This window comes from Acanthaster planci, linkage group LG18 (genome assembly GCF_054643075.1).
Source record: "Acanthaster planci isolate LZ-2023a linkage group LG18, COTS_SCS, whole genome shotgun sequence".
NCBI classification, from domain to species: Eukaryota; Metazoa; Echinodermata; class Asteroidea; order Valvatida; family Acanthasteridae; genus Acanthaster; species Acanthaster planci.
In genome coordinates, this window is record NC_141794.1 from 8,417,451 (window position 1) to 8,440,290 (window position 22,840).

Here is a 22,840-nt window from a genome sequence, read left to right on the forward strand (position 1 = left end):
ATTTCTCCAATTAAAAAATTTAACAGTTGCAGTTTTCGCATAGTACTATCAGGACATGAGCTTTTGGAGGTGGATATTGTCTTTAGAAAAAAAATTAATCCCCAAAAATTTTATTTGGCAAGTTTTTAAAGATCACTTTTCATCAGAATTATGTTTGTTAACACAAGTATGCAAAGGAACACATCATAAAATTCCAAAATGTTTCATTTATGGGGCATCAAAGTATTGGGACATGAAAATAGACACTTACTGAATACATAGGCCTACATAATGCACATGAACAAGTTAATACTCATAATTATTACATTGTAGTTTTTCAGCACTTTATTATCTTATTCTATTACTTATTCTGAAGGGCTCATTATTCCCTAAAGTTGCTGGGTGTAATACTTGTGTTTACAGATTTTGTTGTGGACTGCAGGCCTATGCCTGAAAAAGTACAACATAAAAAATTATGAGGTACATGTACATGTAATTATACATGTTAATGTAATGAACTCGTGGTAATTACTAAAATTAATTTTGAAATCCTATATGTAGAGGGCTAAAGAGAGGGCTTGTTAAAATAATCATTATTCATACAGGCCTTTTTCTTTTTGAGCACTACATGTATGTCTCCTATGTGTACATGTACTGAATACCAGTGCGACCAGTCCCCAGAGGATGGTTCCACCCAGTTGACTAGAGATGGTCAACTAGCTTGCATTCAGATATGTACACTTAATTTTGGTCATTGATCAAATGGCTCTAGATACCTGCTCTGTACATGACTGCATTGCAGTAGTTCAAGACTCTTCAGTGTGTATTGCAGTTTTTTGATTTGTGCCAAAAAAGGAGCTCATTCAGCGCGTGTTGGCTATCTCAATACTTCAGGATCATACACATGATGTCAGGTGCAGTTACTTGTACATATGGACAATAGTATTGTGGTTTCACAGCTCATTAGGTAATACCATGTTCATGGGTTGTAATTGTGTAATTTCATTACCATATTTAATGTTTACTGTTGGATATATATGGAAGCAAGTCTTAGCCTGCAAACAGGAGCAAGATTAAACAGTTTGAAGCCAACAAATATTCTTGAAGCAACTGCCTTGTTTCTGATCACAACTCAGGGTTCACAAGTTTCAAATTTTGTGTTCTTTTCTAATAAATCCTTGTTGCTAGGTACAAAAATTGAATTATCTTTCAATTTGGCATACCGATGCATTGTATTACGGTTTATTTTAATGTGGTTAAAGCTAAAAACATGCCCAGAGCTTTTCAAAAATTGGAATTTTTCAAGGTTCATGTTGCAAGTGTAATTCTGTTATGTTTTTTTAATTCCGTTACCACTGCTTTTTTTGAAAAAATGACCAAGTATGGAAAATTTGTAAATATCAATACTCTAAAACTGCTGCTACAATAAAGTTGAAACCATAGGGAAAACAAATAGATGTGTAGCTGTGGCTTTCATGTTATAGATTTCAGAGAATTTATTTTTCAAAATTATGTTTAAAAAAGTTTCTCATTTTCTGACGTAATTCCGTTACCGAAACATTCTGGGCCTTGGACCTTTCTACAAGTAGTATGTTTCAATCTTTTCTTACTGGTATGATGGTAGGGCTTTAACAAGACCTTATTAAAGACTTTGTAGTCAGCTACATGTAGGTCATAGGACTAATTCATAGCATGGAAAATAACAGTCAATTTTGCTCTGAAATGTAATTCCATTACCGTGGAATTGCCCAAATGATCCTCACAGGTAGGTAGTTCTACATGTATGTGGTCAACTGCATCAATAACGTAATTAGAAACTTGTTATCCTCAACCAAACCAGGGTAACACTCACGGTGACCAGGGTATAACCCTCAAAGTGACCAAGGTAACCCTCAGTGACCAAGGTAACCCTCAATAACCAAGGTAACCCTCAATGAACAGGTAATCCTCAAGCAGCCTCAGGCTGTTATTATGTAACAACGGTCAATTATAATGGTCCACACTGGACTCTAACAGAAACCTGCACCCAGTAAACCTCAAAGAGGAAAGCAAGCTCTCAGACCAGGATTGCAATCAACCGTTACTATGCCAACATTGTATCATCAATGGCATGCGATCTCTCCAGTCTAAGCTTCGCTAATTTCCACTTAACTGGTTCCCTAGCCGTACAACTCATAGAGCTCTTGTGAGCACACTGCCATCTTATGAAATCCCGGCAACCCATCCTGCCAGTGGCCAGACCTAAGGTGATGTGGGCTTCTGATGTTCCGCTGTGCGCCCATGCTAAATGTATGATCTACGTGCGCATGAATTATAATACTAAGATAGATGAGTCTCTACAGGCACCCTGTTTCGCCACAATACTCATGCAAAGCATGGCTTATGGTGGCTGCTCTGAATCAAAGTGTAAAATGTGAGAGCTCAATATTTTTTGCAGCTACTTGTGTTTTTGAAAACACAGTGACAGCAGTATGTGTGTCAGTGTCCCTAGGAAAGAAGGACCATTGGCATCTTCCAAGTCATCTCTTATAATTCTGTTGTCAGCAGATTTCCTTCACTTTAAACTGTTGGTTGTGTGTGAATATTCAAAAATAAAGAAGATAAGATGAAGATTTCATACAGGATCATTTGATGGCATGATGTGATTACGCGATTGTGGTAATTGACTGTGCCCAACATACATATATGTACAGAAGTTCACAAAAGTGAATGCAGGACTTGTGGAAGTTGAAGTGTTAATAGTGCACTCTTGCATTGTTAACTCCCGCTGGAATGAAATAGAACACTACTCAACAGTGGGGGTATGTTATTGAACTGTAAGAACCCAGCACAGCTCCCAATTGCTCATGACCTACTGGTCGCATTTCCAGAAAACTCAGGTGCCATTTAATATTTACGTGATCTATTGTGGGGGAAATCTTTGACTTGATAAAGGCTTGAAAAATCCATGGAAATTTGTGCAGCTTGAAAGTCACATGAGGGAAACAATCCACTGGAGAGAGAGGCTCGATTTCCACTGCCTTTTATGCTTATGCGAGTAAGAAGCTCCTTCCCAGAGACAGATCTTACTCAGTGATAGAAAAAGAGTGCTTTGCCATTGTCTGGGCTTTCCGCAAGTTTGAGTTTTACCTTTATGGTAGACGTTTCACCCTTGAAACGGATCACCAGCCTTTGACGTTCCTAGGATAATGTGCTGGGCATTGGTCCTGCAGCCCTGTTGCTTTCACATTGAGGCCATAAAGGGAAATGACAACATCGGAGCTGACTTTCTAAGTCACTCTTGAGATAACTGTCAGGAAAATGTATAAATACATTTATTAAAGGGGGGGGAGAGAAATGCCACACTTTCCTTGTATTTTTCCTTTTAGTAAACAGTTTGCTCATATTTTCTTCCCCGTGCAGTGAATACATGTAAGTCTCTTGAAAAACCCAATCTCTGTTTGTGTGTGTGTGCAAATGGTATGCATCTTTTGTTGAGTGCCATGGTTAGTCTGGTCAGACAAGTGTGAACATTCTTGGCAGTTTTTCTTGGGGTACGGTCCAGTCAGTTGAGGACCTGAATCCCCTTGATAGCAGGAGCTGGATTTGCCTGCAGGAGTTTTTGATTAGCTGTGACAAGGTCCATGTTTCCTTGTTTAAGATTGCTGATACTAAGCAGCATTTCCAGACAAGCAATCTCTGCTGCCTTTCTTAAAATGGGTAGAAAATCTCCTAACCATAAGTAAAAGCTTTAGCCTGATTTCACAAATATCTTGTTTTAATTTACTCCAACTGTATCATTGTGATTGTAGTATGGCCAAATGTCATTCAGAAAATAATTCACTTAGTGCAGAGAGAGTAAATCAGATATTGACACATCACTCTTCACCGATAAAAGTGAAGGTTTGCCAAATCAGGTACTGATTGAAGAAAATATACATTTAGTGTAATAAACACACCAACTGCATTCTGGCTTTATGAAAAACGTTCAACAGCACTAGTCCGGGAGTACACAGGGCTGTTCACTGTAAAATGCAAGATAATATTTCATGATACTACAAATGTCAAAATTATGTGTCCAAGTCTTAATTCTATCTTGTATTATTTCTGTGAACTAATGTTCAATGAGAGTCATAAAATGCTCAAATATATCCAAGAAAAAAAGGCGCTTACATCACGTCACTGTCCATGGGCACTTTAAGAAAGGTGTGCATATGCTCATGAACTTCTTTAATTAATATACAATTCATAAAAAAATGAAGTCTTTATACATTATCTACATTACAACTAATGAATATTTTGGGATGAAGATAGATGATCATCAAAATCATGTGAGAGTTATTACACTTCTTGACCTTTTCCCAAGACGAAATATATAGGGTTTGAAAATCGCTAGGAAGAAGTGAATACACTGTGCAGAATACTAAATCTGTGTAAACATTTATATTTGTATTCTACCTGACTGACACAGCTACCCACCACTAAACTGTGTAAACATGTGTAACTTACCATGCAGCATCCCACAACTTGTGCCAATAGTTGAATGGATGGCGATTGTACATATAAGCAGTGCATGATCTTAAGAAGGTACTTGTACAATAATGTACACAGTTGTTGCCAGCAAGCAGAGAGCAACAAAATAATTATGCGTTCTTTCTACAGAGCTCTGAAACAGAGTCATCAAAAACCCTCTAGGAACCAACCACACCAACAAGGCGGGATTGTGTAAACCAACAAAGTCACATCAGAAAGGAAGTTTTACATTGAGGATGTAGAATGAAAGGAAAGGAAAGGAAAAGAAGTTTTACATTGAGGATGTAGAATGAAAGGAAAGGAAAGGAAAAGAAGTTTTACATTGAGGATGTAGAATGAAAGGAAAGGAAAGGAAGTTTTACAATGAGGATGTAGAAGGAAAGGAAAGGAAGTTTTACATTGAGGATGTAAAATGAAAGGAAAGGAAAGGAAGTTTTACATTGAGTATGTAGAAGGAAAGGAAAGGAAGTTTTACATTGAGTATGTAGAAGGAAAGGAAAGGAAGTTTTACTTTGAGGATGTAAAATGAAAGGAAAGGAAGTTTTACATTGAGGATGTAAAATGAAAGGAAAGGAAAGGAATTTTTACATTGAGGATGTAGAAGGAAAGGAAAGGAAGTTTTACATTGAGGATGTAGAATGAAAGGAAAGGAAGTTTTACATTGAGGATGTAGAATGAAAGGAAAGGAAGTTTTACATTGAGGATGTAGAATGAAAGGAAAGGAAGTTTTACAATGAGGATGTAAAATGAAAGGAAAGGAAGTTTTACATTTAGGATGTAAAATGAAAGGAAAGGAAGTTTTACATTGAGGATGTAAAATGAAAGGAAAGGAAAGGAAGTTTTACAATGAGGATGTAAAATGAAAGGAAGAGAAGTTTTACAATGAGGATGTAGAAGGAAAGGAAAGGCAGTTTTTCATTGAGGATGTAGAAGGAAAGGAAAGGAAAGGAAAGGAAGTTTTACAATGAGAATGAAAAATGAAAGGAAAGGAAAGGAAGTTTTACAATGAGGATGTAAAATGAAAGGAAGAGAAGTTTTACAATGAGGATGTAGAAGGAAAGGAAAGGCAGTTTTTCATTGAGGATGTAGAAGGAAAGGAAAGGAAGTTTTACATTGAGGATGTAGAAGGAAAGGAAAGAAAAGGAAGTTTTACAATGAGGATGTAAAATGAAAGGAAAGGAAGTTTTACATTGAGGATGTAGAAGGAAAGGAAAGGAAGTTTTAAATTGAGGATGTAAAATGAAAGGAAAGGAAAGGAAGTTTTACAACCCATGGGCATGGGTGACAGATGCCCTACAGATTGACTGGTCGGGCCTTCTGGCGTATGCCTTCCCTCCAATCTCCCTCATCCCGTGGGTTCTGTCCAAGATAGAATGCAAGCCATGTCGGATCCTCCTCGTCGCCCCATTCTGGCCTCGCCAACTGTACATGTGGTTTCCAGAACTGACAAGACTCCTGGTACGACAGCCGTTGGTCCTTCCTGTCAGGGAGGACATCCTCCATCAGCCCGAGTCGGGGATCCTCCCGCCAGCATTGGAGGGTCTTCACTTTACGTGCTGGAGGTTATCCAGTGATCCTTCAGAGCATCATGCATTGCTGCAGACGCTGCATCTATGGTGGCCCGGGGTCAATGACTGTCCACTCGCAAGATTTACAACAGCCAACTACAACATTTTACTAGACGGTGCAACGTCCACGATGTTTCTCCAACCGAAGCTGATGTGAGTTCTGTCGCAGACTTTTCGTGTATCTGTTCTACTCAGGCCTTCAGATTGTCACCATCGGCAAGTACCGTCAGCCTTGGCAGCCATCCATTCGGGCTTCAGCGATGGATCGACGGTCTCTGATAAGACCGCCATCCACCATGTTCGAGGAATGCTTGTTGAGCGTCTTCACATCAAATGCCTTTTTCTATCCTGGGACCTTAGAAACATCTTATGCATTCTCGCTGGTCCCCCCTTCGAGCTGCTCTCCGATGCATTTAATCTTCATCTGAGCATCAAACCTGCATTCCTCCTTGCGGTCATTACATCCAGATGCGACAGCAAACTGCTTGCTCTACTGATTGCCAAAGGTCACATCCGCCGCATTATCCCAGCCATCAAGTTTTTGACAAAAACCAGACTCTTGCCTTCTGGCCTCCTGACATGTTCATTCCCGACATAACCTTACTTTCAGGAGATGACCCTGTTCTGCAGAGTGAAACAGCTCATGGCACGGCGACCTTGCATTTGGCAGTCCTGATATATCCAGCACTGTCCGTTTGTCCTAGTAGTTCTGTCTGTATCATTTGGGAGTGTCTCTATATGTCTTCTCTTCTCTCTTCACAACAGAAAATAGCTTTCTACGTCATGATGTGTCAGTTGTTGTGCAGCTCCAACCGAGGTGCCTATAACCGCAGTAGCCGACTTCCTCTCTTGTACCTACTTTACTGGGAACTACAGTTAGCATTCATACATAACTACCGTTCTGTCATCTGAGTTATCCACCGTCGTTCCCCCAGTTGGCTCCACTCTCTCAGGAAACACTGCCCTCAAGTACTCTCGTCTTGGCATGTTTATTGAGCATTCCTATCCGAGACGACTCATTCCCTGTTGGGACCTGTCTCGTGTCCTTCTGCTCTTCAAAGATTTCCCCCCAGCTATCATTGAAGCCTCATCATCATACACTTCGATGAAGCCGGCCTTTCTACTTCCAATGACCTCTTTGTTCTGGGGCAGTGGATTACCAAATGTATCCATCACAGATGGTGTCATTGGATGGTAACACCACAGCGTCCAGTTCATCCCAGCCCTAGGCTCCTGTATAAAGTCCTATTCAAATTTATCCCAGCAACAAGACATCTTCATCTCTAATGTTATAGAGCACTCTGGTTCTCCTTACGGCAAGCCTTGCCGTTCTGTTCAATTTCTCATAATGGTATATGGCCATGACTCACAGTTGGAGGTACTATTACTCTTCTTCTGTCACAACCCTAATAAACTTCATCGAACAGTAATCAGAGAAACTATGGCTAGTTAGGTTCCTCGGTCATCAAGTTCACCTATCTTGAATGGCCAACCTTCCCAGATCACAAACCAGACTGCCAATCACAGTTCACGACAGAGTGGCATCTACCTTTACAGACATCCCTCGGTGGTGTCCTGTTGGAAGATATGGGCAGCATGGTGGAAAACACTATCATCATGCACCTCATACTACCTGAATAAAGTCTTGCAATGAGTTCTTTCATGGCAAGACAATACTAGCCTCTTCACTGAGACCACAAGGACCTGTACTGGGTGAGCCACCTCCAGCTCTATCTAATGGCCTCCTTTTTTTGGCAGGTCCTCATCATTCTTCATGGTTTTTCTCACTTTCAGTGTGTCCTCGCCAACCCACCTCCAGAGTGTGTCGCTACTCTGCAAATATTGGAACTGTTTGGGTAGGATAAGTGCAGTGGACTCCTCCCCCACCTTAGTGTGAGAGAGTCTGCTACTAATACCTACTCAAACAGTTGATGCCTTCCCGTCCTAGCTGTGGCTCAGACCTTGCACTCAGAAAAAGGATGAACCATGCGGTGTCGCAATGCACTGTGGTATAAGTGCGCAAAAATTGATAAAGTTTTAGCAATAGAATAAGGTGCAAAGAAAATTTGAAATATAGTGACTGTTTGGGTAGGCATTAGCTGGTAGATTCTCCTACTTTACTGTGGGGAGGAGTTTTAGTGAATTAAATGTACCATTGCTTGACAGGAGAAAGCAGCTTACATGTATGACATCACTGAAAAGCATCCATTGCCTGGAATTATACGTACATGTAACTCAACAATAAACATGCATATTGTTTCACATTCTGTTTCAGAAAGATGGTTTTGCATTATAACTCAGTTGAAAAGACGCCAACTTAATTTGTGTGCATCCCTAAATTGTGAATACTCCATTTGTCACAAATCAGATCATTCTGCCATCATTTACCATGAAGTGCACTCTTCACCAAAAGCTTTATTGTAACACAGAAAACTTTACCTTCTTGGCACCAGGTATTACACACACATGTACTTCAGTGGGCATACTTTAGATATCAAGAAATAGATGCAGGACTGCTGCTGAAAATAAAATTGGCTTTTCCGCACTGTGCATTTTGTGATGATGACCTCATCAAGTAAGAAGTCATGTGACATTGAAGGTGCAGTGTTTAAAGCTTCGTATCTCCTGGAGTCCATGTGTGTTTCAACTTTCCAGATAGCTGGATGAAAATAATGTGACATTTAATGTCCATTCTTTAAAGCCACTTTCAAAATGCAGAAAAGCCTTTGCTCTGTTCTCTAACAGGCATAAACTTCTTGTTTAATATTGGTTCTGTATAATGATTAAACATCTGAAACTTCTGACACAAACTGCTATAAAATTTGACTGGTCTTTTTTGGGATCTGCTCTTGCCGGTGCTTTCTCAAGCATACATGTGCCTGTACATGAACACAGTTTCCACCCTCTGCTTTAGACAGACCATAATGGCCTATAAAAATGAAGATATATGCTTTTTATTCATTTCATAAATTTAACCTGCTTTTTTGCAGTTGTCGGAGTGTTTGCTCGTAAACTCATCCAACAAAGAACGCAATTTGGCCCATTCATTGCTCCCAGAGTACCAAAATTGGAGACACTTCCTCATGACAATTCACCCATCTACAAGGTAATCTCTTGATTTGTAAGAAATAATGTAATATGTGCCTTTCTAAGACATACAATGTACAGTCAACTCTCATTAATACGAGGGCCTTGAGATATACCCTTGTCTTAAGTAAAAAGTATTTTTCCTTTCGTATGTGTCATTTGTCGATCAAACTACTGTTGAAGGGTAATGAATTTGCTTTCAAAACAGTTCGAACATGTTCCTTATGAAAGTGTAATGTAGATTTAATAGAGTTGTTGTTATACCGTAATTGAGAACAAAGCAAAAAATTAATAAAATGCAACAATGAGACAAGCAGACACCAATCATTACAATGTAACCTGCATGGCATGGACGCTGTCACGAGAGAACGTGCATGTACATTAACATTTTAGTTGGTGACTGACCAAAGAGATGCAACTTTATACATTACCAAGTGAAGGAAACCAGTGATTTTTAAGATGGACAATAGAGGGCATACGTAGGTCAGGACCTGGTTAATATGTTTTTTGGCAGAAAATGAATTTTGTTTTTACTTTTTGGATTCAGAATTCATACATATGACCCCCCAAAGGATATTTATAGGTAAGAGAAGGGATTTTAATAACAAATGAATTTTGTGTTAGATTTGAAGTTGGGTAGGGGCATTTTTCTGCTCTCTTTTTCATGTTTGGTAGGGAATTGGTAATGAGTTTGTTCTGATTGGACCATCTGGTGCCCTGGGAATCGTGAACACCCACTGTCCATTGTGTTTGTTCCCATCTGCGGCATGAAAGTGTCCATATTAAAAAACCTTTGATTGCTAGGGAATCTAAAATTCCCCCAAACTGCAGTCGTTGGTTGTGAGCATTTTCACTGCACCTAATACAAGGGCACCTGTATTGAATGGGCTCGTTGATTGACAAGTTGTTTTCAAAATGCTTGTGCTAAATAGAGAACTAGCATTACACTTTGGACTTGACTGGACCGGCAAAAGCACTCGTCTTAACTGAAATCTCGTATTACCCAAGCCCATATTAAAGATTTTGTTCCTCATAGGAATGTACAGACTTTGGTTGGGACTGGTGAAGTATTCTCATCTTATCCAAGCTCTTATTACCAAGAGTCAACTGCATATGTAGTTTCTTAGATTGTATGATGTAGTATGTTCCCTGCAGTTTGATAACTGCCATGTTTAATTTCTTCCTATTCAACTTCATACCCTGAATGCTGAACTGATTCTTATGTCTCTATTTTTCCAGTAAAATGTCTTTTGCCCTCGCACATTTAAACAGTAAATAACCACAGTATATCTACACAAGTTTAATTGATGTCCACAAGTTGCTTAGAAGTTTTTGAAGCCGTCTATGAAGTAGGTGTATGTACATGTAGAGGGGGCTATTTACTACTCATAATGTAGTAAATGCAGTGTCATCAACCGATAATTTGTCACCAATTGACCAATATTATAGTAAAATTCCTAACTGATTATATACATGTATCATCTAATTATATATAACGGGTTTGCCCTTACCCAACGTAAATTAATAAGCACTGTATGCTCAGTGATTGTCAGAGAGCTTACGAAAAAAACCTCATAAGCTTACTCGGGTGGGACTTGAACCCACGACTTCCTGCTTACCAGTGCAGATGTCTTAACCACTCGACCACCGAGCTTGCCGGGGTCGGCTGGCCGGTCCGAGTCAAATGAAGCAGCGGGTTCCGTGAACTATTTTTCAAGATGCATTTTTTGCATTGGGGAGATGTTAATTATATATAACAGGTTTGCCCTTACCCAACATATATTAATAAGCACTGTATGCTCAGGAGGTTGTGGGTTCGAGTCCCAACCGAGTAAGCTTGTGAAGTTTTTTCGCAAGCTCTCGGACAAGCACTGAGCTTACAGTGCTTATTGCATAACAATTCTAAATTCTTGCTACATCCAATCGTGCTTAGGTGAGGCGTCAAAAATATTTTAAGCGTTCGCCGGCGTGCCCGTCCCCACACATGCGAACGTCCCAAGTTCTGCCCATGTTCCTTTAACAATCGTGTGTTCAGGGAGCCAGGGGGATTATGTGTATACAAAGGAAGCCAGTCGAACTACCACGGAGGGCTACCCCTCAACAGTAAGTATCTGATCTAACAGCTGATTGCCCAGTTTTCGCTGTTCGCGTTCTCAACTGTGGACTGTTTGCATTGTGAGCAACTATGTGGTCATCATTTCCTAGCTGGGATTCTTCAAACACCTATTACTCTACTGTTGGAAATAATCAACCACTTCACCAATATAGGAGATCTGTGCATTTCAAATGTAAATATTTTTAATACAAAAATAACCCGAAAACTTTTGCAACTTTTGCAATTCGTTGTAAAATCCAGCAAATTGCGTGCAGTTGTGCGTTGTGTGGTTGTGAAATATGTACATGTATTTACGTGGATTTGGATTTCTCAGCTGGATAATTCTTTTTTGTGAGAGATAGATCAGAAGTACTGTGGAAGAAGTTATAAACAAATTGCAGGCCTGGGAGATACATGTATGTACATTGCGCATTATTCATCTTTAATTTCAGGAAAAGGATGCAAAAGAGCATTATTTAATTTCTCCCGGGCTGTACTTCCAAGTAACTCTGCACACTTCTTAAAAAAAAAGTCAGGCTTGCAGCCAGGAAGCTGGCCTGAGCAGGCCCAGGATTCTCCTTGGTAAAACTGTTTCTAGGCAACATAACATAACTCTGTGAGTGTTGGAAGTCCACCAATGACTGCTTTGCTTGCAAAGAATGAATTTATAAATTGCCTAAAGCTGTCGGGCAAGTCCTCCTAGAACTGGTGGCATCTTCAAAGATAATGTCACCCAGACCCAAATACTTTTACGATTGGCATTGCGTCTACCGGGACAATAGAGCTGTCAATCACTCTTGGGAGAGTTTTTTCTGCAGGGATGGTGTGGATTTATTCTGGTATTATTTTTATCTGGAAATGCGGAGTCACTTGAAAATAACCATTTTGCCTCTATTACTTATTACTTTGTTGTATGGGTGTCTAAATCAGTTAATAATTAATATTAAATATTTCTACTGTGCCCGCCGACAGCTCGTTGCTTCTTAATTTCTTCGTTGGCGGTGGTGAAAGCCACATCATTCTGAACCAAACCCTGGCACATTAAAGGTACATTCTTTAGAGCCCTACATGTATGTCTCTTGAAGTGCATGTCCGATTGAGTTGAAACTTGGCACATACATGTAGCTAAAAAGGGAAGTGTTTAGACAAAATTGACATTATGTGATGACTGCAGACCCTTATGTACAGATCAAACTAAAATAATGAAGGCATGATGATGTTATCAGGGGTCGTCTGACATGATTAAAGGTACAATTTTTCTCCATACTGTAGGTTCTTTACACATATTTGTTTGTTCATTGACTTCAGCTTGGTACTTTGATGAAACTTTCATATGGGTCATTTCATGAAGTTTGATAACAAAGTGTGACAGAGGAAGTAAAATTTGAAATCCAAACGTGGGTCATTGTTCCCCCAATTTGGACACATTATTAACTGTGTTTCTCATAACACTTTTACTTTTACTTTTACTTTAATACTTTTCTACTAACTTAGGCGTAAAAGGAAATACCCATATCATCTAAAAGATCACATATGCAAACAATACCAGCTGCAGACCAGTGCTTATGATGAATACTCTTATTGCCAATCTTAATTTGATTGTTATACCAAAGTGTTGTTTTTAAAACCTCTACATTAGTTAATGGTTTATGGACCACAGTAAAATTCTGCCAAGAGGTTAAAACGTCAACCCAAAATTGATTGCCCCAAAACAGGGTTTTTCGAGATGGAAATGAATCCATTAAGCCACCTTCTATAAACAACAAATGGTTAATATCAAATATTCTTCGACACAGGTATGCCCATCCCGAACATTCTTACACTAAGAGACGACGTAACCATGTAATTTTCAGAGCATCCATATAGGCCTTAACGTCAACCATTTGTAAACCACCCTGTTTATCGTCTTGAATCATTTGACTTCTTGAAACATGATCCTGTCCTTTCCAGAGGAAGTTAAAAAACATAACATTCGACTCTTTTACAATATCCACTGAAGGATCCGGTAAGGTAAGAATAAAATAAGTAAGTTTAGACATGAGAAGTGACTTCACTACAGTCACTTGTCCGAGGACCGTAAGGTTCCGTTTGGACCACTGAGCTATAAACTTTCTCAGTCTTGAAATGACTGAGTTATAATTAATCGACACCGTGGACTCCAGATTAGTTGAGAAAGAAATACCTAATATTTTGAATGTGTCATTTGGCTCTATCCAGTGGAGTTTAATATTCTCACACAATCTGTCCGAGGAACGTTTCTTTCGACCTATCCAAACAACACCAGTTTCATCGACATTAACTCACAACCCCGACATACTTGCGAAGCAGTCCAAGATACCGAACGCATTATACATAGATCTCTCTGTACCATCTTAAAAAAGTAATATGTCATCAGCATAGTGGGATATTAGGCATTCCTTGTTGCTTACTTTCATGCCCTGTACATTCTGATCATTGTATAACATCATGGACAAAACCTCAGCGCATAAAGAAACAAATAAGGGCTTAAGCCATCACCTTACCTACAACCTTGCTCTACCATAAATGATTCTGAAAGAAACCCATTAACCTAAACTGAAGAGGAAGCGTGATTATAAAACAGTTTAATCCATCGAATAATTGATGGACCAACATTAAAGTCATTTAAAACGCTATAAATAAAATCATGTGAAACTGAACCAAAAGCTTTTTCAAAATCGATAGAGAGCATGACACCGGGAATATCATTAGTCTCTGTAAAATTAAGTAAATCGTACATCATACGGATGTTTTCATCAATGAAGTGACATGTCATAAAGCCTTTTTGACTGTCATTGATTACATGAGAAAGGCACTGTTTCAGCCTCTCAGCAATACAGGCAAAGGCAATTTTATATGAGGTATTCAACAAGGTGATAGGTCGCTAATTTTTCATAAACTGGCGAGGTTTATCCCCTTTTGGCAACAAAGTAATGATACCATTCTCTGGGTCACCGAAAGCTGACCAGACTCATACGCAAAATTCAAAGACCTTAAAAGACACCACTGTATATCATCGCCAAAAATCTTGTGAAAGTTGAAACTGAATCCGTCAGAGCCAGGAGATTTTCCAATTTACAACCATTCAAAGCTTTAGTAATTTCTTCATTAATTAATAGACCTTCCATGTGGTCCCGCATATCTTTAGTAAGAACATTTCTCGCTGCCTCCACAAAAATTGGCTTTAAGGAAACCTCAACATTAATTTCACGAACAGAATAAAGCTTCTTATAAAACTCTCTTGCTTCTACAAGGATATCCTCACTTCGAGTCAAGGTACAATTGCCCTCTTTAACAATACAACAAATAGATTTTTTTAACAAAATTGCATTTCTCCAGATTATGAAAATACTTTGAAGGCTTTTCCCCCTGCTCCATCCATCGTGTCTTGGACCTGATTAAAACACCCTCCATTTTGACCTGACGCAAGCTAAGAAGCTCCACCTGTTTACTATTGAGAGCTTCCACTGCCTCAAGATTTCTTTCACACACTTTGTTATTCAAATCAGAGATTTCACTCTTGAGTTTGCGCTTGGCTTTACGAGCTTCTTTCTTTTTCCAAGCAGCAAAAGAAACAGTCCTAGAATAAATTTGTTAAAGAAGCATTTCGAAAAAAACTGATTATTGATTGTGAACTGAATTTCCATTACAGAAAACATCTCACATCTGCATTTGCATATCAGCGCGCATGCGCGTCAAACCTCGCTGAAAAGGTCGCCCAAGCCACAACCTCCGTGCCCACTGCATGTCCCCCCATAAAAGTCTGCGTAGAACTAAGACTTGTCCTAGTTTTTTCAGCGACGTGTGTAGTCGACAATTTAGTATAGAGTTCCACGTTTACACGCAACCTCGCTATTTTCTGTTTAAAAATGGCAGAGACCGCCGGACACAGGACTGGAAGTTCTAGCTATAGTTCAAGCCACGTTCCGGGCAAATCCCCCGGTTCCTCCAAGCCTGATCGGCCCTCCAAGTATATCATTTTTATCGTATCGACGGAATCTACTCTGTTGTGTTTTATGAGTGGAAATTCCCCAGGGCCGAGCCCACGACCACCACCTAACAAGGCTTCTCCCCGGCAGGTTCCGCACACCTTCGGTAGCCTAGGTGAGCACATGGCAGCAACAGAGTCTAACCTCCAGGTGCGTGCGGCACAGCGGGGCCCGGCACTCGATGCAAAGCAGTCATCTGAACGTCCGGTCACCGCCGCTTAGTCACAGAGGCCCGGGGCACCACCACTGCCTCAAGTCGGCAGCACATTTTTAGCCATGTGGACGGCAACCTTTTTATTGCAGATACAGCTTAGATGCAACAGCTTCAACCTCGTTCTCATCCAAGTGCTTGGTCTTACTCTTCAAACGACTCTAGCCCATCAGTATTACGGGCATCCAGATCTTCCAGCAGTGTTTGCAGAGAACTATTCTCATTTTCTCAGCCAGATTCCTTCACCCTTTGCAATGGCCCACGATGTAACTGTCTCTCCAAATCGTGGAACCATTTCTCAGCGTCGTTTTGCCAACTGCAATACCATGTTACCTGCCCCAGCAGTAGGCCTACCACCGCACGGGACTTCAGCGCGATGTTCGCGCCCGTTCACGGCCTTGCTCTCACTCGTTGGATCATGGTCGATTCGACATCCCCGTTGACATTTTGGGGTCGGTGGTCGGAACCCTTTCTCCTGTCATTCATCCGCTGATGAAGATGGCCTCCTTTTTCCTTAGCTGGCTAATCTATCACTTTACAGTGATGACAGAGCATTTGAAAGTTAACACTGCGAAAAGGAATGGGAAAAAAGCGAAAGGAATTCGCATTTCACATTTTAACCACAACTTTTCCCCCCTGTGAATTCGCGGCGAATTGGATGCAAAAGGGGCAAACGACGTGCAAAAACAGTGCGAAAATCATGCAAAAACGGTGTGAATCTTTTGTGAACAAGGTGTGAAACTTTTGTGAAAACATTGAGAAAAAAACAGTGTGCGAAAGCAGTGTGAAAATTTTGCAAAAGCAGTGCAAAAGGTTCCAAAATCATGCGGAAACTTGCAAAAACGAGAAGCATTGTGCAGTGAAAATGTTCCACACTTGCCACACGCGCACGGCTATTATGCAGTGAAGAGACTATTACGCAGGCTGCGCTGCGCTTGGGGCCGGTTGGGGCCAACTCACCACATGGAGTGTGCTGTTGTAGTCTAGTAGCGATTTTCTCAGGCAAGCTGTCCGGTCCATGCAGCGCAATCGCGGGAAAAGGAATTCCCTGGGAAGAGAAAAAATGTGAAAAATGTTTCTCATTTTGGTGTTAACTTTCAATCGCAATGTACTGTACATGTAGGTAAGCTTCAAACATGTCAGCTTCTTTTTTTTCTACATGGAATACAAACATGCACAGGTTCAGTGTGTTCACAGGTGGTTGCCAGCACAAAATGACCAAGGGTCTTTTGTGCAGTCCTCTTCACTGCATTTGGTTTACTGCACAATGATGCATATGAAACAGTGAAGCACAGTTGTTGGGCAGCACAAAAGTGCAATCTGATATTCCTGTGAGGGAGAGTTTGTGCAGTGCACCACACAACACAGCTGTGCTTCTTTGAGGTGTTTATCAAGTGACCCAAAGAACGACTTCAGCATAGGAGGGTTTATATAATGGGGGGGGGTGGTAATATCAAAGTTAGCGCCCTCTTGAGATGATGACCACACACATTTTCAAAACATCCTGGGTGCCATCTCAGTTGGCCTCCTTGCCCTTCCAGTATTTTGTGAGGTTGTATTTGAGGCGTAGTGGTGCTTGCCCTTCTACAGCTATGGCTGTAGCCTGTTGTTCCGTTTGATAACAAGTTCTGCCAGACCACGTTACTTGAGGCCTTCCGCCTCTAGACCGCAGACAGGATGGACCCTTGTCATTTTGGTATTGTTTCTCTCTTCAAGCCACCACTGGTCAGAGGAAGACTTCTTCTGTTGAGGCCTCACCACAGGGCAACTTCATTCCCAAAGATTGATCCCTTCATTTGTTGCTCAATCTCAGTTAGGGAAACTCATGCCATTTGCTTGTTAGAGACAGAGGTTTTAGGAATGTCCCATAGTTTTTATTCCCTCATTTTTGCTCAACCACAGTTGAGGGGAATTCAATAAGGGGTACTTCCAGTTATTTGTGGGAAAAAGTTCCACAGTTTGATCCCTTCATTTTTGCTCAACCTCAGTGAGGGGAATTCATGCCTTCACCTCCCCTTTCTATTATAATGAATACTCAAGTTACTCATGAGAGAGAGAATTATCCAGAATGCTCACTTTACTTCATTTTGGCCACAACAGCCTTTGTTCCCTTGCCTCATAGGCATACATGCATAATTTATTCATTCTTTAGTCAGGCCCCTCAACTGCTGAGACCTCCTGAACCAACCTTAGTCTCCAATGGCTCATCTGGATAGAGCCTCCCTTCATTTGTGTGCTTGGATGCTTTCATAGTCTCCCTCAGAGTAACTGAACTTTGAAAAGTAGATTCTGCCTAGTTAGCTCAACACCAGTGGAGCCCTACAGGCAGGCTTATGGTAGCTGTCTTCTCCACTTTCCGAAGTAGTACAAGATTATGGCTATCCCCATTCTTCAGCTTCTCCTATCATCAGGGTTTTCCCCCTACAAACATTGAGGGGATCAGGGCATCATTGTATCCCAAGTCTGACATTGATCCAACAGAGGCTGGTACGCTTCATCAACCAACCTTTAAAGCGGTATTTTTGATGGCTGCCCAAACAATTCACAAGGAGGCCAATTCTGTGCCTAGTCCACAGAACCAGTCCACCTTCACCGGCAACCTAGAGGCGTATGCCTCAGTAACATGGGGTTTCTTTCCACAGATCATTTAACTGGTTTCTGTTCCTTAGATATATGTACCTTCATCCCAAGGTTGACAGTGATTTCAACAATGGCGGGGGATTTATGGTGGTGTCCCATTCAAGAGCTTCCACACATTTCTTCGCTCGTTTGCTGACCCTACGAGGTGACATTAAGCAGTTGTTCATCACGACCGTCCAACTACATCACCCGGCCTCTGTGACCACGGTCGCTCAAATGAGATCGGAGGCAATAATACGTGTAAGCCCTCTCAATAACGAGGATCAAAATCAGGTGCCCAGGAAACAAGCAGCGCATCAACATCCTCTGCCACCAGCTTGGAGTTTCTGTTTCAGGCATACTGAAAACGACCTGCAGGGAGAATTTAACCACCTTCAGTTCATGCTACCTGAAGGATGTGGTTCAAGCAGAGGGTGTCTTGAGCAGGAAAACCCTCAAGCAGGTCAGCCGATCAGCAGCCTGTACACCCCAGAAAGCTACCGTTTCTCGCAACTAGATAGGCAGCTTCCGAGTATGTCTAAACAACCTTTTTCATATTTTTGGGAGGAAGGGACATGCAGGGTAATATTTCATATTACCCGGCATGTCCCTTCCTCCCAAATTGTTACTTACGGTGCTATTCTGCAAATGTAGGTAAACAGAGGTGAGATGTTTTCTGTAATGGAATTCCCCAAATCCAACAGGATTTTCCATTCTAGTAAGAAAACACTCACCTCTGTTTACCATCCCTCCCTATTCCAAATTAATAAAATGAAGAGACCTAAAAAAAAAAAAAAACTAGGACGAGCCTTAGTTCTACGCAGCCTTTTATGGGGGGACATGCAGTGGGCGCAGAGGGTGTGGCTTGGGCGACCTTTTTCATCGAGGTTTGACGCGCATGCACGCTGCTATGCAGATGTAGGTAAACAGAGGTGAGTGTTTTCTTACTAGAATAGAAAATCCTGTTGGATTTTGGGAAATCTCTGAGGTGGATGTTTTTAAGGTTATCAGGTTGATAAGGAAAAGCTGCATAATCCTTCACCACTTCGCGTATGGTAGTTCTAACTAGTCCCACATATGCAGGATCAGAAAGTGAAGAATTGTTGAATTTCCAGTAACCATTACCTCGTTCCATATTATTAAAACCAAGAAGAATATCGATTAAGGAATGATCCGATCTTTAACCAGGTTTAATATCACAGCTAATCAATTTCGAGTTAAGTTCGGCTGAAGTTAAAAAGTCTAATCTAGATTGCTTAAGAGAATCATGCTGTCTTCATGTATATCTACGCAGGTCAGGATTATGAATTTTCCACACATCAACCAAACCAAAATCATGACATAATTGTAACACCCTGTTTCTGTTCGTAGAGAGCCTTGACCTCGTTCTTCCACCTTGCTTTTTCTTGCCAGTCTTGGGCAGTCAAGTCATCAAGGATGTACAAGACGGAGCCATCCAAAGCTTGATGGCATTCGCGGAGAACCTTAACTTTATCTTGAAATGAAAGCATTTTCACTAAAATACGCGGTGGTTTGCCGTTCTTGCCTCGACCGTCCCAATGAGCACACTCAATTCTCGGTAGCTCACTTCAGCCAAACTCACGTGCCAGGATATTCTCAAAGTTGTGCAATTCTACCCCTCCTTTCCATCCATGCCTATGACTCCGAAGTTATTTCGACTGGAGAACCGCTCCTGTTTATTGATTTCAGATGTTTGCTTGGCCACCCGGGTCATCAGAGAGGAATACCTCCAGTTTCAGAGCGCTCAAATCTTTCTCCAAATCTGCTCTCGCCTTCTGAAGATTAACGGTTCTTTCACTATTAAACTCGATAGACTCAGCAAACTTCAGTTCAAGCTGCTTTTGGCCATTGACAATCTTGGCCAATGTTGACCGGACAAATTCTTCAAAATTCTTGGAGTCTCCCTCTTCTATTTGCCATCCAAGTTCATCAGAATCATTGCCCGGGGTATAAACTACGTCTGCAGGAGGAAAATCTAAAAATCTAATACTGACTTTGAAGTTTCATTTGATTCATGAACTGGATCCAGCAATATGCCAAACTACATGTTGGCCTGACATTTTGGGAGTATTTTCCAGACCGGGTACAGTGCGGTCGGGCTGAGCGATTTCCTGTAAGCATGGCAAGTGCAGTCTTTGTGGAAATATATACAGCCGCATGGATGGCAATATTTGTGTTGATCCTCACGGTAGCGTGTGTCCTTGATCATATTCTAAACACACTGAAAATATTATGTCAAATCTCTCACAAAACAGTGCTAAAATTTGGTACCTTTTACAGTTTTCCAGCCAGAATGTTGCCAATTTAATATCTTGTCCCCGCGGCGTGCAAACAGGGAAACTACTGCCAAGGTGCCAGCTTGCAGCAATATGGCATGTGTTCGCTAGCACGGTTCCTCACATACAACACTCTGTTAATCCTTGAGGGATATGTACCATATTTTCCTTTTTTTTTTACGTTGAGATAGTAACATTTGGATGTTCAGAGGGGTATCTTAGCATGCCTACAATCTCTGTCAGCATCAACTCTCTGTAATTCCATGCAGTAATTAACGAATAGTTTGGATATTGTTGTTCTTGAAATGTACTTTCAACTGAAGAACAGAAATTTAGAAAGTGTTACATACTGCTTATTACCAAGAATTGGTTGAAAATATGATATGAAGAGTTTTTATAATTATACAGGATATGCCAATATGTGAATTTACTTATTCTTACGAAATACGTGTGATGGTCAATTGAATTTCCTAACCAAAGAAATTGTGAACAATCTCTGCTGTTGCAACAGCACCATGTCATCATCTTCAATATTGTTTACATCAGCAGCATCTTCTTCATGCTCCTGCTGGTCATCTTCAGTTTCCTGCAGGTGCTTGTTTATGTTGAATAGCACACAGCAAGCAACAACGATATCACACGCCTTCTCTGGCACAATCTGTATACTATAGTTGTCTGTTGACTTGCTCAGTGACTGCTATTGCGGTGACATGGGCCCTCTGAAGGAAATGAGAAACAATTAAACATAAAGAAACAGTATATAATCGACTGGCAGGCTTTTTTTTTTTTGAGGAATCGATAAGTGCACATTATTTAAGGTTAAGTAAGCAACTGCAGCTTGTCAAAAGAATTAGTGTCCTTTGCAACACAAAGGGCAACTGTCTATCCCCACAAGACAGGTTTACAAAAGGTAAATAATCCTGTAAAGCAGTGTCACACACATACAGACACTGTTGAAAACAATTTTAATTTCCCCGCCAAAACAACTCACATAAGATTACTTGTTTTGCTCTTACATTTGATTTTTGACCATGTGTGAAGTTACAATTGATTAGAGTGAGGTTACATTTGATATTGATTGTAACTTTCTTTATGAAACAGAGATAAGATCAATTGCAAGTTTGAGAGTTTAAGATTAATTGTTTTTATAAGATTGATTTTTGGAGATGAGATTAATTGTAAAGTTGTATGAAACACCCCACTGGTTGCACAAATGAAAATATGAATTTGAACCAGTTGAAGCCTCACACCTTTCAAGATAGTAAAGATCTTATCAAATTTGGCCTTCTATTTTGTTGACTTTTCTGTTCTTATAGATGAGCTTCTTTCTGTACCTGTATTCTTCTTCACTGACTAGAATTCAGTAAAGTCATTGATAACTCCCTGCTTCCATTTTGTTCTACATCCAGATCCATATGCGTATTTCTATCCTCAGGGATACCATCATTTCAGCAATTGCTGGAATTCCAGCTTTTTTATATTTTGGGGAAAACCTGCTGTTGGCATTTGTGGGCCAACACAACAATATTTTGTAAAAGGGGAACTGTAGTACCACATCCAACACTTTTCAAAGATAGAGCGCTTTCCAATTTTCATGCACTGTAATACGCGTGAAACAGCGATTCAATTTACACATACAGGGCACGGTGTAAGCAAGTGTGGTTTGAAATACACATAGGCAGAAATCCAGTCTGTAAGGAGCTGATTTTGTTTGAATTAACCCTAACAGATCTGAATCTTCCAATTTTAATATGATTTTGCACACACCGTAGGGAGTTAGGGTTAATACAGTTTTTATTTAAATCTCCACATCTAGATGGATGACAGGTCTTTGACCACAGTGACTTTTATTGATTTTGTTCTCCCAATGCCTATCTTGATTGTGATGTATCTTTTTGTTGAACAAGAATGAATAACGGCTTATTTCACCAACATAGTTACATTGCATTTACAATACATTATAAAATGTATGACGTTTGTCCTTCCAAAGCACAAAGGCAGCAGGCCTGTACAGCTACCCGTTAGGCCTGACTGTTTAGTTTTTGCAACAACATGAAAAATGCAACATTTCAGAGCTTCACAGCACTTTAATAAATAGTTTTCTGTTTATTTTTACAGGTGTTTAAAAATGGTAAAGAAGTGGCTGCATTAGACCTCAGCAGTGAAAATGCATGTAGTTGGATGATGTTTGTACGATTAGCAACTACATATGAAGAACAGAATTTGGTCGCCTATCAGTTTAATGAGGAAATCTACTTTGCTACTTGTAAAGTAAGTGACTGTACAAATTTGAATTTAACTTCTTTTTGAATTATGCTTGTAGTATGTACAGCTGAAAGTGCACACTCACATTTTTCACACAAGTTAGTCTGTCAAGGTCCGAGTCTCCCTGCTCATGAAGTGCAACCTATTGCTGTCAGGCATGTTATCGAAATTTGACTGGTTTTTGTTTTTAAAAACTTGTG

At 40.4% G+C, this 22,840-nt stretch overlaps 1 protein-coding gene across 4 annotated transcripts in view; it reads left to right on the forward strand.

Moving 5' to 3' along the window:
- The window catches only part of LOC110988519 (uncharacterized), a 98,371-nt gene that overhangs the window by 25,677 nt on the left and 49,854 nt on the right, over positions 1-22,840 (forward strand). For 3 of the 4 annotated variants that reach the window (XM_087148796.1, XM_087148795.1, XM_087148797.1), the window contains 2 exons: positions 9,050-9,165; positions 22,494-22,646. In XM_087148796.1, coding sequence (XP_087004922.1) covers positions 22,557-22,646 — 90 coding nt within the window. In that variant the 5' untranslated portion in view covers positions 9,050-9,165; positions 22,494-22,556. The remainder of the gene's footprint in view (positions 1-9,049; positions 9,166-22,493; positions 22,647-22,840) is intronic. The other variant, XM_087148798.1, reaches the window with a different exon arrangement.